The following is a 17,550-nucleotide window of genomic DNA, read 5'->3' as shown; positions in this document are numbered from 1 at the left end:
TCCTCCCCTCCCGCTCCGTGGCCGGACGACTCATTGCGAGCTCACAGAACAGGGCTCCGGGCAGCCGAGCGGAAATGGAGGAAAACTCGCCTCCCTGCGGACCTGACATCCTTTCACTCCCTCCTCTCTACATTTTCCTCTTCTCTCTCTGCTGCTAAAGCCACTTTCTACCACTCTAAATTCCAAGCATCTGCCTCTAACCCTAGGAAGCTCTTTGCAACCTTCTCCTCCCTCCTGAATCCTCCTCCCCCTCCCCCCTCCTCCCTCTCTGCAGATGACTTCGTCAACCATTTTGAAAAGAAGGTCGACGACATCCGATCCTCGTTTGCTAAGTCAAACGACACCGCTGGTTCTGCTCACACTGCCCTACCCTGTGCTCTGACCTCTTTCTCCCCTCTCTCTCCAGATGAAATCTCGCGTCTTGTGACGGCCGGCCGCCCTACAACCTGCCCGCTTGACCCTATCCCCTCCTCTCTTCTCCAGACCATTTCGGAGACCTCCTCCCTTACCTCACCTCGCTCATCAACTCATCCCTGACCGCTGGCTACGTCCCTTCCGTCTTCAAGAGAGCGAGAGTTGCACCCCTTCTGAAAAAACCTACACTCGATCCCTCCGATGTCAACAACTACAGACCAGTATCCCTTCTTTCTTTTCTCTCCAAAACTCTTGAACGTGCCGTCCTTGGCCAGCTCTCCCGCTATCTCTCTCAGAATGACCTTCTTGATCCAAATCAGTCAGGTTTCAAGACTAGTCATTCAACTGAGACTGCTCTTCTCTGTATCACGGAGGCGCTCCGCACTGCTAAAGCTAACTCTCTCTCCTCTGCTCTCATCCTTCTAGACCTATCGGCTGCCTTCGATACTGTGAACCATCAGATCCTCCTCTCCACCCTCTCCGAGTTGGGCATCTCCGGCGCGGCCCACGCTTGGATTGCGTCCTACCTGACAGGTCGCTCCTACCAGGTGGCGTGGTGAGAATCCGTCTCCACACCACGTGCTCTCACCACTGGTGTCCCCCAGGGCTCTGTTCTAGGCCCTCTCCTATTCTCGCTATACACCAAGTCACTTGGCTCTGTCATAACCTCACATGGTCTCTCCTATCATTGCTATGCAGACGACACACAATTAATCTTCTCCTTTCCCCCTTCTGATGACCAGGTGGCGAATCGCATCTCTGCATGTCTGGCAGACATATCCGTGTGGATGACGGATCACCACCTCAAGCTGAACCTCGGCAAGACGGAGCTGCTCTTCCTCCCGGGAAGGACTGCCCGTTCCATGATCTCGCCATCACGGTTGACAACTCCATTGTGTCCTCCTCCCAGAGCGCTAAGAACCTTGGCGTGATCCTGGACAACACCCTGTCGTTCTCAACTAACATCAAGGCGGTGGCCCGTTCCTGTAGGTTCATGCTCTACAACATCCGCAGAGTACGACCCTGCCTCACACAGGAAGCGGCGCAGGTCCTAATCCAGGCACTTGTCATCTCCCGTCTGGATTACTGCAACTCGCTGTTGGCTGGGCTCCCTGCCTGTGCCATTAAACCCCTACAACTCATCCAGAACGCCGCAGCCCGTCTGGTGTTCAACCTTCCCAAGTTCTCTCACGTCACCCCGCTCCTCCGCTCCCTCCACTGGCTTCCAGTTGAAGCTCGCATCCGCTACAAGACCATGGTGCTTGCCTACGGAGCTGTGAGGGGAACGGCACCTCAGTACCTCCAGGCTCTGATCAGGCCCTACACCCAAACAAGGGCACTGCGTTCATCCACCTCTGGCCTGCTCGCCTCCCTACCACTGAGGAAGTACAGTTCCCGCTCAGCCCAGTCAAAACTGTTCGCTGCTCTGGCCCCCAATGGTGGAACAAACTCCCTCACGACGCCAGGACAGCGGAGTCAATCACCACCTTCCGGAGACACCTGAAACCCCACCTCTTTAAGGAATACCTAGGATAGGATAAAGTAATCCCTCTCACCCCCCCTCCCCCTGAAAAGATTTAGATGCACTACTGTTCCACTGGAGGTCATAAGGTGAATGCACCAATTTGTAAGTCGCTCTGGATAAGAGCGTCTGCTAAATGACTTAAATGTAAATGTAAATGTAAGATCTTATTTAGGGGCTTCATAGCAAAGGGAGTGAATACACATGCACACACCACTTTTCAGTTGTTTTTTTGTGTGATTTTTTAAATTTCACTTCACCAATTTGGAATATTTTGTGTATGTCCATTGCATGAAATCCAAATAAATATCCATTTAAATTACAGGTTGTAACGCAACAAAATAGGAAAAACACCAAGGGGGATGAACACTTTTGCAAGTCACTGTATGTGTGATGCCATGTTTGTGGACATTATATAATGCATTCTGGGTGTCACATAATCTGCCAGACCAAATATGTTATACTGAGGTGAAGGAATGGTTCACTCATCTTTCGGGTAAACTTCCAGAAGTGAATGAAGAGAAGTGGATGATCGTAGATGACACAACCCCTTCAACATGCATACTATAAACAGACCAAACTCATATTTTCTCCTCTTATTATCTTTGGATGATGTGACAAAATAAGCATGGCGGCGTGCACAAACTACCCATCGTCGGATTACTTTCGATTTCTAGAAAGTGTTTTACTCAATTATTTCGATCAATGGTGAGCTCACCCGTGATATGAACTATTAAAAATAGTAATTGCTATTAGCTAATTAATATTGTAGTTTCTGTCAGCCGAGAGTTATAAAAAATATGACCGATTGTGTTATGTCAATCTTTCCTCCGTTAGCGCTAGGACAAATGTAACCTACATTTTTCCTGTTTAGATGATTGTGTTATCCTGTAGCAACTTCTGTGAATGTCTAAACATTGCATCCAAAAATAAACTGCTCACATTCTGGACATAACTTTGTAAGGACTGTGTTTGTGCAAATGTTTCTGAAAAAACAGTCAGGCCAGCTCAAATGCTGATTGTTGTGTCATTCGAAACTAGACGTTGTAAATACGTGTTCTAATCACACCGGTTTGATCGTACGCTACAGGTACAACTGTAGAATGATCACACCCGTATGTTGGTACATGTGAAAAGGTTCATGAGTTACCGTTTTCTGAATGAATTCTATAGATAGAAATATCTCTTACATTTCAGTCATCAATCAGTCATTAATTAATTATATTCTACCAGTCTCCTTCTGAGTGTTGCAAAATCCTTGGATGTCTGCACGAACCCTAGCATAAATGATGAATCAGCGATACACAAATTAGCATATTTATTCATTTACTAGCTAACTAAATAATCACACAGAATTACACAAACAATATAGTTATTTGGTACTAACACAATGCGATTCAAATCCCTTGTGGACTAAACTCGATATGACGGCTTGGTAGACAATGAAAAGGGGTGGAGACAGATAAAGAGCGGAAAAGACAGAATGGACCCACTACATGCATACAGCTGAGAACTATGCTCATGGAAATGTGAATACTTGTCACACCCTGACCATAGAAAGCTGTTTATTCTCTATGTTGGTTGGGGTGTGATAGTGACTAGGGTGGGCCATCTAGGTGATTTGTTTGTCTATGTTGGCCTGGTATGGTTCCCAATCAGAGACAGCTGTTTATCGTTGTCTCTGATTGGTGATCATATTTAGGCAGCCATTTCCTCATTTGTGATTTGTGGGATCTTGACTATGTTTAGTTGCCTTGTAGCACTGTTAGCTTCACATTTCGTTTGTGCTTTATTGTTTTGCTTGGTGAGTTTCGATTTATTAAAATATGTGGACCTCTACGCACGATGCGCCTCGTTCCAATCATTTCAACGAACGTGACAATACTTTGCACATGAATGGCCACTCATTTGAAAAAATTGCAATGTTCATATTTACGTGTGTGTATGTCTTTGCTGTCTCTCCGCTGAATACACTCGATCCGTCTGGGGAGTAATTTGACAGAAAGTATCTGGTTTGTCCACCAGAGATCAAAGTATTTCGTAGTTGTAGCTGAATGGATACGTCAGACGTACCAATGGTCATTTGCTAGGCAAATGTTCTTTAGAATGGATCCTTCAGAGTACCTCCCTGTAGTTCTCGGTCGAGGTTACTAGACTAAAGTACTTAAACAGCTGTAGACTGAATTTTCCTGTGTAGTCTTCCTCTTCACTCGAGAAAGTTTCAGAGTGTTTCAAAGTTTCTTAATCATTCATTACGCCCGGTTCACACCGTCACCCTGCTTGGTCTTTAGTTTTAAACCATTTCTCAGCCATGTAGCCACCGCTTCACGCTGTTTGGTCTATATTTAAATTGCCAACCATTCCAACAAGTAGCCACAGCTCCATGTTTTCTGGTCTATAGTTTTGTAGATTTCTTAACTATTCGTGTGTCCTCTGGTCTATATAAATGTTGTCACGAGTCCTAATTAAGAACTCGGGGAAAAGGGGAGTTCCCTCCCTTTGTCTTAAATGTCTGTGCTTACGTGGGCATGGCCACTGACTTGGTTAATACTTTATATGAAAAATTTAGATTTAATTTAGAAGGCCAACATCACATTACATCTTCTCACAAATAGTTTCATGTTTAATCATATCAGTTCCCCAACATTTGGATGTGAATCTTATCACTGGCAAATATACACATTCAGAGATACAGTTATGTTGTTCTACTGTCCTTAGTTGCATCACCAATTAGTAATGAATTCGACAGGATTATTCTTTAAGTATCCATGGACCATTCCAACTGTTTGGAATCTCCTTGTAACAAAAGGGTTTCTTTCCCCTCAATACTACCAAGCGCAAAGTTTCTACACAATATTTACAACTGGTCATAAAACTGGTGGGGGAGAGGGAGAGTGGATCTGGTGCCTATGATCCTTACCCAAACAGGGCAAGTCATGACAACACCAATGAGAAGAAGAGACTTGCTTGAGCCAAGAAACACGAGCAATGGACATTAGAGAAATTTGAGATTTTTGGTTTGGCGCGTCTTTGTGAGACACAGAGTAGAAAAACAGATGATCTCTGCATGTTTGGTTCCCACCATGAAGCACTTGAGGAGGAGGTGTGATGGTTTGGGGTTGCTTTGATGGTGACACTGTCTGTGATTTATTTAGAATTCAAGGCACACTTAACCAGCATGGCTACCACAGCATTCTGCAGCGATACGCCATCCCTTCTGGTTTGAGCTTAGTGGGACTATCATTTGTTTTTCAACAGGACAATGACTCAAAACATACCTCCAGGCAGTGGAAGGGCTATTTGAACAAGAAGGAGAGTGACGGAGTGCTGCATCAGATGACCAGGCCTCCACAATCACCCGACCTCAACCCAATTTAGATGGTTTGGGATGAGTTGGACCGCAGAGTGAAGAAAAAGCAGCCAACACGTACTAAATATATGTGGGAACTCCTTCTAGACTTTTTGAAAAGCATTCCTCGTGAAGCTTGTTGAGAGAATGCCAAGAGTGTGCAAAGCTGTCATAAAGGCAAAGCGTGGCTACTTTGAAGAGATTTGCTTAGCACTTTTTTGGTTACTACATGATTCTATATGTGTTATTTCATAGTTTTGATGTCTTCACTATTATTCTACAATGTAGAAAATAGTACAAATAAAGAAAAACCCTTGAATGAGTAGGTGTGTCCAAACTTTTGACTGGTACTGTATGTCATTAAACTGGGTAGTTCTCCACTTTAACAACCATGGTGGCAGATGATTGAGACTGTAATCTCTGTCTGAAGGAAAGCTACCTACAGAGCACTGAATACCACTGTAAAGTCTAAAGGGGGCCTTAAAACCCTTTGCCTGTCTGCCTGGCTCGTCTCTTTGTAACCAATTACACCAGTAAAACACACTTTCCCTCTTAAAAGTGCCTTTTAACATAAATTGCAGCACATAGAGAAGAGGGTTCTTTTTTCCCTCAGCGGAATAATGACTTTAATTATAGTCTACCACAATGCAACACGGTCTCTGTGCTGCATGCACCTTAAATGTAATATGCAACCCAAATGGCAATGTATTCCCAATAGTTCACTACTTTTGACCAGGGCCCATAGGATCCTATAGAGGGATCGTATTGGGAGTCAGCCCTGCTCCTTAGATTTACCCCTCAGTCACTTCAAACAGCCCTTTGTTTCTATGTTCATAAATTACTCCCAATTACCCTCATATCTCACCCATGGATGAGAAATAAAAACAGAAAGATTGAACAGATTGTGTCTGGGCTCTGAGAACTAATACATTCAGTTGGATAACTAAATAACACAGAAATCAATCTACAGAACTGAGTTGTACAACTTTTTTTTGTCACGATACTAGTATCACAATAATATGATACTCAATTTTTCATGGCAAGAAGGAAAACACGAAGCACATTCAACTCTTTGAAAACCTGCTTCATGTAAATATTTTGTGTGTAACAGCTTTGAATATATACAAATGTGACTCTGGGTTACTTGTATTGTTGTTTGTGTTTTTGTTTCCAACATTAGGACCGTTTTCCTCAATAGATGAAGTCTGCTTCATGTTTTGTTTCCTTGCCATGACTATCATGATTCTTCATAGTACTTCTGGGTATCACGATACTTCACAATAGTTCTGAGTATCAAAATAATGATATCGTGACGACCCTAATGCTCTTAGTCAGGGAGGGACGGATCTGTTGTTACCTTGCATTCTGTGCACCTCTTCGTTAGCAGACGCTGGCCCTCTGACAAAGTCTGGGCCATATAGGTGCATTTTGCTGTGGGGACAAAGGAAAAGTACATTATCATTAGTGATATGTGAGTATATATTATGGTATGCCATGACTCTCCTGGTGTGGGGGCAGTTTTGACACCTTAACACTGTCATAAATTAGGCATCAGGGGAATCTCCCTCTTGCTCTTCAGTATTGGTGAAGGAAAGTCCCTTTGTCTACAGAAGACTTTTGCCACAAACTATAACGACCAAAAATATATTAAGATATGAATGTTAACTTCTTTGGGACTGGGGGGCAGTATTGAGCAGCTTGGATGAATAAGGTGCCCAGAGTAAACTGCCTGCTACTCAGGCCCAAAAGCTAGAATATGCATATAATTAGTAGATTTGGATAGAAAACATTCTACTCAGTCCCAGTTGCTAATATATGCATATTATTAGTATATCTGGATAGAAAACACTCTGAAGTTTTGAAAACTGTTTGAATGATGTCTGTGAGTATAGCAGAACTCATACGGCAGGCAAAAAATCCAACCAGGAAGTGGGAAATCTGAGGTTTGTAGGTTTGTAGGTTTTCAATTGATTGCCTATCCAATATACAGTGTCTATGGGGTCATATTGTACTTCCTAAGGCTTCCACTAGATGTCAACATTCTTTAGAACATTGTTTCAGCCTTCTACTGTGAATGGGGAGCGAATAAGAGCTGTTTGAACCAGGGGTCTGGCAGAATGCCATGAGCTAAGTCACGAGCGGCCGTGAGAGCAAGCTCCGTTCCTTTTCAAAGACCAACCGGAATTGTCCGGTTGGAATATTATTGAAGATGTATGATAAAAACATCCTAAAGATTGATTCTATTCATCGTTTGACATGATTCTACGAACTGTAATGGAACTGTTTTGACTTCTCGTCTGAACTAAGTGCCTGTGAACAAAAAGGAGATATTTGGACATAAATGATGGACTTTATCGGACGAAAAAAACATTTATTTTGGAACTGGGATTCCCGGGAGTGCATTCCGATGAAGATCATCAAAGGTAAGTGAATATTTATAATGCTATTTCTGAGTTTTGTGACACCTCTCCTTGGTTGAAAAATGGCTGTATGTTTTTCTGTGAAAAGGTGCTGACCTAACATAATCACATGGTGTGCTTTTACCGTAAAACGTTTTTGAAATCTGACACAGCGGTTGCATTAAGGAGAAGTTTATTGTTAATTGTGTGTTTATTTCATCAATGTTTATGATGAGTATTTCTGTAATTTGATGTGGCTCTCTGCACTTTCACTGGATGTTTGTTTGAGTCACTGCATTTCTGAACATAACGCGCCAGGTTTTTGGACATAAAGATGAACTTATCGAACAAAACAAACATTTATTGTCTAACATCGAGTCCTGGGAGTGCCATCCGGTGAAGATCATCTAAGGTTAGTGATTCATTTTAATGCTATTTCTGTCTTTTGTGACACCTCTCCTTCTTTGGAAAATGGCTGTATGTTTTTCTGTGGCTAGGCGCTGACCTAACATAATCGCAACGTGTGCTTTCGCCGTGAAGCCTTTTTGAAATCAGACACTGTGGCTGGATTAATGAGAAGTTTCTTTAAAATGGTGTATAATACTTGTATGTTTGAGGAATTTTAATTATGAGATTTCTGTTATTTTGAATTTGGCACCCTGCAATTTCACTGGCTGTTGGCAAGGGACGCTAGCGTCCTACATATCCTAGAGAAGTTAAGGTATGGTCAGTGGGGATCTAAAGAATAATCATTTCACATTTGTTTATTATTTTGTGATGTCATTAAGAATGGTATCAAGAAAATACTGTAACTCGGAAAGAGTACACATTCTATATGTCAAGTTTACATCCAAATGTTGTAGAAAATCCAGAGAATATTTTTATTAAGATATTAACGTGATTTTAGTTTTCTAATGAGATCATTGTTTTTCATATAAACTGTGCACAGTGATTAGACATGCCCCGAATTAGGTCAGAGAGCTTGTCAGCATGATAGAACCGCCTTTTTGACAATAGTGCTTAAAAGGACTGGCTAAAACTTAACACATCAGACTAAAACATTGCTGGATTGCTACTGGTGTGTAAAGAGATTGGGAGATTAATTCATTTACACCAGTAAAGCATGGAGTGTTAGCTACATGTTGGAAATGGTTAGAACTTAGTCTCAACACGAGGTGAAGAAGATAACCTCACCTACCAGACCAGAAACAATGCCAATCTGCAGCTATTCATGTAAAGTGATTTGGAACTTTGACTATCTACCCAAGGAAAGGAGAGAGGAGAGAATCCAATCTCAGTCAAGAATCTGAGTATCTCCTCTGAAAACACTTCACAACAAGCCAGGACAACTAAGAAGGAGGACATTGTGATCTCTGGTGGACAACCAGATCCTTAAACCTATCGACCCCTTCCCATAGAAGGATTGATTGGTTTCAACAGAGACAGACGACGAACAAAGACATCCACATGTAAATATATGCATTACTTCTTATCCCAAAATGGGTGATGGTTCATGGGCAAAGTAAATGGTTACTGGGAGCATAGTTTAAAATGTACAATAAGTATTCACTTTGTCCCTTAGTGTCACGTTCTGACCATCGTTCGTGTGTGTTTTCCTTGTTTTAGTGTTGGTCAGGACGTGAGCTGGGTGGGCATTCTATGTTGTGTGTCTGGTTTTTGTCTGGTTTGTCTATTTATTTCTATGTTTGGCCTGATATGGTTCTCAATCAGAGGCAGGTGTTAGTTATTGTCTCTGATTGGGAACCATATTTAGGTAGCCTGTTTTGTGTTGGGTTTTGTGGGTGATTGTTCCTGTCTTTGTGTTTGTGGCACCAGATAGGACTGTTTTGGTTTTTTCACGTGTCTTGTTTTGTAGATTGTTGTACTTTCATCTTTATTAAAGATGCACAAAACTAACCACGCTGCATTTTGGTCCGCCTCTCTTTCCCCAGAAGAAAACCATTACACTTAGTCTCTGTCTCTCTCTCTCTTAACACCTCTCCATCTAACCTTTTGTTGTAACAAGCCGTCATATCTTGTCAGTCCACAAGGGATGTCTGTCTCATGTGAGTGTGTTTGTGTATTCTGTGTTATTATTTAGTTGGTTAGTAAATAAATAATTAAATCATTTTGTGTATTACTGAATAATCAGCTAATATTGGGTCATGACTGTTCAGAATGAGAACTGACATGAGGTAATGATTAATAAGTTACTGTTATCGATATATTTATATCTTCTAGAGTTTAATTCGGGAGATGGTAACTCGTTAAACAACTTCTTCCATGGTGCCCCAAATTCCTAATGCGTTAATTGTTATATGATTAATTTAATCGGGTTAGAATTAGTCATAGTTAGTGGATTGAATAAATAAGTCATCACATTAATGAAAGTCACAACATATTGGAGCCCCCCGTACAAGGAATCTAAGACAAAAGTAGGCCTTGCTGTTGAATTCAGTCTATATGAATTGTATTGTATCAGATTACGTTATACACCATCAGAGCTGTAGCAGGATTAGTTGTTGGGTGTGTGTTTTTCCATTTGAACAAGATACTAGAAATATTCCTCTCCGGTCTTGCATACTGAGTAAGGATCAGTGTAGGATGAATTACGGTATTACATTTCTAGGTTTAGGACATACGGGCCAGCCTATGATGGAAATATAAGAATATTTGTTTGGCCAAAGCAAAATAATCTCTCTGTCTCTCGCGTTTCAGGAGCGTGAGTAGACCACAGCAAGTATTTCTTTGTTATCACGTGTTCCGCTAACATCACTGGAAAAAACACCTATTAAGTTGAACACGAGACATCGTTAGTAAACCCTGTTCCCGAATTGAAAGGGACCTGTTGTGCTTGAAAGTAACATTCTTGTGGATAATGGATAGTTCTGCATTCAATGCTAAGCTAACAAAGAAAGAGCAGCCATTCTCCTTAGTTCACGGTAAAATCCCGCCTTCACAGGATTCCCGTGTGATTTCAGCTTTCAGGGCGACACCCTGTGTCTTGGGCAATGGAAGTCCCGCCTCTGCTGAAATCCCTTGTGAGTTCAACTTTCAGGGGCAAGTGACCCCTTGTGGTAAAAAAAATTGTCTTCTCACATTTGTAAAAACTAGTTGCACTTATGATATCCAGCCAATCTCAACTGATTTGATATTGATGTCTCATTTAATTTAACAAGGAAGTTCAATTACCAAACAAACCTTTTACCAGGTTGATCATTTAGATAAGGACCATTAATTTGTTCCAACTAATGAGACATTTTAAACATTTCCACTTTAACTTAGATAAAGTGATGCTTTCAGGTTAATTAAAGTTTAATACCCGTGTGGTTTCAACTTTCATGGGTAAGTGACCCCTTGTGGTGAAAAATTGCCAGAATTATTTTGAAAAAAAAGCCATTGTGAGGCCCAATGTCTTCTCACATTTGTTACAACTGGTTACACTTTAATAATATCCAACCAATCTCAACTGATTGTATATTATTGTCTCATTCGATTTAACAAGGAAGTTAAATTGCCAAACAAACATTTTACGAGGTTGATCATTTGGATAAAGACCAAATTCATTTGTTCCACCCAATGATACATATTAAACGTGTCAATCTTAACCGAGATACAGCGACGCTTTCAGGTTAATACAATTTGAATTCCCAGAAAACCTGGGAATTCTGGGAAAGTTACTGGAATTTTGTAACCCTATCTGATATACTAATTAGTAAGGAATATGTGACGTTCAGATGATATTTATTGTTCAGATGATTCACTGTCTTTCCATGGTAATTCACAGTGCAAAGGATACTGAAATACTTTAGAGCTGGCTACAAAAAAGTGTTTGAGGTTCAAATGTCCTACATTTTTAATTCTGTGGAGGGAAAAAAGGCAAATGTGAGTGAGTGAAGTTGGGGGGAAAATAAACATCCCATTGAGAATGCAAGAGATGTGACATTTCTGCATATCCCTTAACATAAATATAGAGTGAGGCAGTTTGTGTCTACTAGCTCAGTTGATTGTGTTCAGTATCACAGTAGACCTGCAATCTTAGAAATAAAGGTACGATATTGTTCCCTGGGGTACAATCATCACACTCACTCTCAATATACACATAAGGAACATTCCTGTTTCCCTGGGTACAAACATATTTTGTGTACCCTCAATTATTGATCGTACTGATCTGTACCTTTGTTTATCAGAAAAGCAATGTATTGAGAAAAGGTAAATATGTGTACCCACCATAAGGTACACTGATCAATTATTGCCACATAAAAGGAATTAATGGCTTTGTTACTGGTACCCTAGAAAGGCTAATCTGTACCATAATCATTATCATATTTCCCAGCATGCTAAAACAGGTCGGTTGGTTGAGATGGTTGTCCTTCTGGAAGGTTCTCCCATTTCCACAGAAGTACTCTGGAACTCTGTCAGAGTGACCATCGGGTTCTTGGTCACCTCCATGATCAAGGCCCTTCTCCCTCGATTGCTCAGTTTGACTGGGCGGCCAGCTCTAGGAAGAGTCTTGGTGGTTTCAAACTTCTTTCATTTAAGAATGATGGAGGCCACTGTGTTATTGGCGACCTTCAATGCTGCAGACATTTTTTGGTACCCTTCCCCAGATCTGTGGCTCGACACAATCCTGTCTCAAAGCTCTACGGACAATTCCTTCGACCTCATGGCTTGGTTTTCGCTCTGACATGCACTGTCAACTGTGGGATATTATATAGAAAGGTTTTCCAAATCATTTCCAATCAATTGATATTCCCATAGGGGGACTCCAAATAAGTTGTAGAAACATCACAATGATGATCAGTGGAAACAGCATGCACCTGAGCTCAATTTCGAGTCTCATCGCAAAGGGTACCAAAATGTGTAATGTAAGAAAATATGGAAAGATGGACGGGATCTGAATACTTTCCGAATGTCCTGTATATATAGTCATAAAGAGTTTAATTTTAATGGTAACATTCACGTAGGAACACACTTGGTGAAAGCCACAGCACTGAAAATGAATGTATACTACAACCATGTCTCTGTCACTAACAAATAGAGTCATAGGTTGTAACTGTACAATTCACTCGAAAAGGCAAGGCACACCTGGAAATTATATTGGAGGCGTGGCTTAGTGGGGCCGTGATTTTCAGTTGACTGTTTTAGGCCATCCGTGAGAGGAAGTGTTTACCAGTTTATGTGGCCTTTGTTAGAGGTATGATTATCCCACTTTCAAGGAACACATGGTTTTGTCATGTTGGTGGTTCACTATAAAGGCCAAATGTACCTTTTCTAAAAGCCAGCTTTAGGGACAAAGGTACTATCTGATGTATGAACTTGGGTACAATTATGTGCAGTGCACAAAGTATTCATACCGCTTGAGTTTTCCACATTGTGCTGTTTTACAGCCTGAATTTAAAATGGATTAAATTGAGATTTTGTGTCACCGGCCACCAGTATGTCAAAATATAATTATGAAAGAAAAATCAGAAGTAAGAATGTGCTTAACAAGTCCCATAATAAGTTCCATGGATTCACTCTGTGTGCAATAACAACATACAATTATCTGCAAGGTCTCTCAGTCGAGCAGTGAATTTCAATCACGAAGACAAGGGGTGTTTTCCAATGTCTCGCTATTTATTTATTATTTTTGTAATTTTTTAAAAGTGAACCTTTATTTAACTAGGCAAGCCAGTTTAGAACAAAGACAACACTGGGCCAATTGTGCGCCACTCTATGGGTCTCCCAATCACAGCCGGTTGTGATACAGCCTGGATTTGAACTAGGATGTCTTTAGAGTCTTAAACCGCTGCGCCACTCGGGAGCTCAAAAAAAGGAAACAATAGATGGTTAAAAATAAAAATAGCAGACACTAAATATATCCCTTTAAGCACTGTAAATGTATTAATTACACTGTGGATGGTGTAATTAATAGCTCCTTGGGCTTAATCAGCCACTCCTTGGGAAACAATACCTATTTTGCCAATTGGCCTGGACACCTTCTACTGCCGAGACGGAGCCTGATTCCATCATGACTGGACTACCGATGTAATCTGCATGAGGTTTTTTTTCAACTGGCTCCTCCATCGCGACGTCCCCTGAATACCCATCTGCGAACCTGCTATCCGCGGCCCGCTAGCTGTCTAGAGCATATTGCACTGTTAGCTGAAGAAGCCCATCGGACAAATTCTTTGGCCACTATACCTATTTTGCCAATTGGCCTGGACCCTTTTACCCCTGCTGATCCATCACGACTAGTCTGCCGGCATAACAGCACGAGGGGGCTACAACAGACTTCTTCTGTTGCGATGTTCCTCTAAGGCCCATCTGCTAGCTTGCATGCCCCGGCCCGCTAGCCAGACTATGGTTTGCAACTGCACATGGGGACAAAGATTGTACTTTTTGGAGAAATGTCCTCTGGTCTGATGAAACAAAAATAGAACTGTTTGGCCATAATGACCATCTTTATGTTTGGAGGAAAAAGGGGGAGGCTTGCAAGCCGCATACACCATCCCAACCGTGAAGCACAGCGGTGGCAGCATCATGTTGTGGGGGTGTTTGCCGCAGGAGGGCCTGGCGCACTTCACAAAATAAATGGCATAATGAGAAAGGAAAATTACGTGGATATATTGAAGCAACATCTCAAGACATCAGTCAGGAGGTTAAAGCTTGGTTGCAAATGGTTCTTCCAGATAGACAATGACCTCAAGCATACTTCCAAAGTTGTGGCAAAATGGATTAAGGACAACAAAGTCAAGGTATTGGAGTGGCCATCACAAAGCCCTGACCTCAATCCCATATACTTTTTGTGGGCAGAACTGAAAATGTGTGTGCGAGCAAGGCGGTCTTACAAACCTGACTCAGTTAAACCAGCTCTGTCAGGAGGAATGGGCCAAAATTCACCCAACTTATTGTGGGAAGCTTGTGGAAGGCTACCCGATACGTTTGACCCAAGTTAAACAATTTAAAGGCAGTGCTACCAAATACTAATTGAGTGTATGTAAACCTTTGACCCACTGGGAATGTGATGAAATAAATAAAAGCTGAAAAAATTATTTCTCTCTACTATTATTCTGACATTTCACATTCTTAAAATAATGTGGTGATCCTAACTGACCTAAGACAGGCAATTCTTACTAGGAATAAATGTCAGGAATTGTGAAAAACGGTTTAAATGTATTTGGCTAAGGTGTATGTAAACTTCTGACGTTAACTATATATGTCACACCCTGACCGTAGTTTGCTTTGTATGTTTCTATGTTTTGGTTGGTCAGGGTGTGATCTGAGTGGGCATTCTATGTTGGATGTCTTGTTTGTCTATTTCTATGTCTGGCCTGATATGGTTCTCAATCAGAGGCAGGTGTTAGTCATTGTCTCTGATTGGGAACCATATTTAGGTAGCCTGGGTTTCACTGTGTGTTTGTGGGTGATTGTTCCTGTCTTTGTGTTTGCACCAGATGGGACTGTTTTAGGTTTTCTCACGTTTGTTGTTTTTGTTAGTTATCTCATGTGTAGTTTCTTTATAAATTAAAGAACATGAAGAACCACCACGCTGCATTTTGGTCCGTCTCTACTTCACCTAAAGAAAGCTGTTACAATATATATTTAATGTGTACTGTATCCTTCACTATCTATGATTTACTATTTATTGCAGCCTAGCCGCTCTGTCATTGCTCATCCATATATTTTACACATATATATACTTATCCCATTCCTTTACTAGATTGTGTGTATTAGGTCTTTTTGGGGAATTAGTTAGATATTAGGTTTTGTTGTGGACTTGTTTGACATTACCTGTTATATACTGCTGCACTGTCAGATATAGAAGCATAAGCATTTCGCTACATTCGCAATAACATCAGATAACCATGTGTATGTGACCAATAACATTTTATTTGAGTTTGTCACCAAAATTCGAATCAAAGTTGTACCATATTTAAAGGGATGCCTTAAGATAAATGTACTGAAAACCCTATTGAATGAAAACGCCATGAGAAAATCTGTTGGCAAAAAAGTGGGAGGGTTTTCAGCAGTTGAAAGAAATGTTTTCAGAGAGTGCAAGGTGAATTCTTCTCCCAGTGTCTGTTGGAAAGTAAACTGAACCAGTTTCGTCTCTAGGATTTTGCTTGTGCTTTATTTTGATTTTAAAAAACTTGCCGATGACAAGTACACTATTAACATGATGCAGCTACAACCAAAATGTGAAGAATGGTACTCAGTGATGTGATGTGTTGGATTTGCCCCAAATATAACGCTTTTTATTCAACACATTTTTTGCAGTATTACTTAAAGCTGCAATATGTAACTTTTTGGGCGACCTGACAAAATTCACATAAAAATGTGAGTTACATTGAAAGCAAGTGTAAGAATAATTTGTTCTTTTTCACTATTTCTATGTTTCCCGTTTTTAAGTTTTGATTTTGTGTCTTTTATTTTCTGTTTTATTTTACACCAACTACAAACAGCTGAAAATACAATATTTTTGGTTATGGAAAATATATTTCCCAGCGTTTTAGATGGTACAATGATTCTCCACACCATACTTCCTTCTTTAGTCACATAAATTGAAATTAGGCAAACTATTATAATTTTAGCAACCAGGAAATGGCCGGAGCGATTTCTGCGTAGTGCATCTTTATGTGCCTTGTGTATGTTTTTATCTCTGAGCAGTCTCCTTCCTCTCCAGCAACCGAGTAAGGAAGGATGCCTGTATCTTCGTATTGATACACCATCCAAAGAGTAATTAATCACTTCACCATGCTCAAAGTGTTCTTCAGTGTTCTGCCTTTTCAATGTTTTACACATCTACCAATCTGTGCCTTTCTTTTTGAGGCATTGAAAAACCTCCCTGGTCTTTGTGGTTGAATCTGTGCTTGAAATTCCCTACTCGATTGAGGGACCTTGCAGATAATTGTATGTGTGGGGTACAGAGATGGGGTAGCCATTATAAAATCATGTTAACCACTATTATTGAGAACTAAAAATGAGTCCATGCAACCTATGTGATTTGTTAAGCACATTTTTACTCCTGAACTTATTTAGGCTTGCCTTATTAAAAACGTATTGATTCAAGATATTTCAGCTTAAATGTTTTTTTCTTTCTTTTATCTACAAACAAAATTGCACTTTGACATTATGGGGTAGTGTGTGCAGATCAGTGACAAAAAATCTCAGATTAATACATGTTTATTTAAGGCTGTAACACAACAAAATGTGGAAAAAGTTAAGGGGTGTGAAGGCACTCTAGTTGCTTAACAAGATGGCATTGAATGTTTCTGAGTGGCCTAGTTACAGTTTTGACTTAAATCGGCTTGAGAATCTATGCCAAAACTTGAAAATGGCTGTCTCGCAAGGATCGACAACCACTTTGAAAGAGCTTGAAGAATTTTTTCAAGATTAATGTACACATAAACTCTTCAAACTGCATTTATTTTTAGCACACTTCACATGTGTAAATATTTGTATGAACATAACCAGATTCAACAACTGAGACATAAACTGAACAAGGTCCACAGACATGTGACTATTAGAAATGGAATAATGTGTCCCTGAACAAAGGGGGGTCAAAATCAAAAGTAACAATCAGTATCTGGTGTGGCCAACAGCTGCATTAAGTACTTAAGTGCATCTCCTCCTCATGGACTGCACCAGATTCGCCAGTTCTTGCAGTGAGATGTTACCCCACTCTTTCACCAAGGCACCTACAAGTTCCCAGAAATTTCTGGGGGGAATGACCCTAACCCTCACCCTCCGATTCAACATGTCCCAGACGTGCTCAAAGGGATTGAGATCCGCGCTCTTCGCTCTTCACAGTATGGCTGGTGGCATTGTCATGCTGGAGGGTCATGTCAGGATGAACCTGCAGGAAGGGCACCACATGAGGG

General features: G+C 40.9%; 1 protein-coding gene across 1 annotated transcript in view; it reads right to left on the bottom strand.

The window, feature by feature from the left end:
• LOC115112510 (protein kinase C-binding protein NELL1-like) overlaps window positions 1-17,550 on the bottom strand; it is a 420,040-nt gene that overhangs the window by 235,212 nt on the left and 167,278 nt on the right. The window contains exon 10 of the mRNA XM_065011794.1: window positions 6,643-6,716. Coding sequence (XP_064867866.1) covers window positions 6,643-6,716 — 74 coding nt within the window. The remainder of the gene's footprint in view (window positions 1-6,642; window positions 6,717-17,550) is intronic.

This window comes from Oncorhynchus nerka, linkage group LG27 (assembly GCF_034236695.1).
Source record: "Oncorhynchus nerka isolate Pitt River linkage group LG27, Oner_Uvic_2.0, whole genome shotgun sequence".
Lineage (NCBI taxonomy): Eukaryota > Metazoa > Chordata > Actinopteri > Salmoniformes > Salmonidae > Oncorhynchus > Oncorhynchus nerka.
Note: the sequence above shows the minus strand (reverse complement) of the source record. Positions and strands in the feature narration are given on the sequence as shown.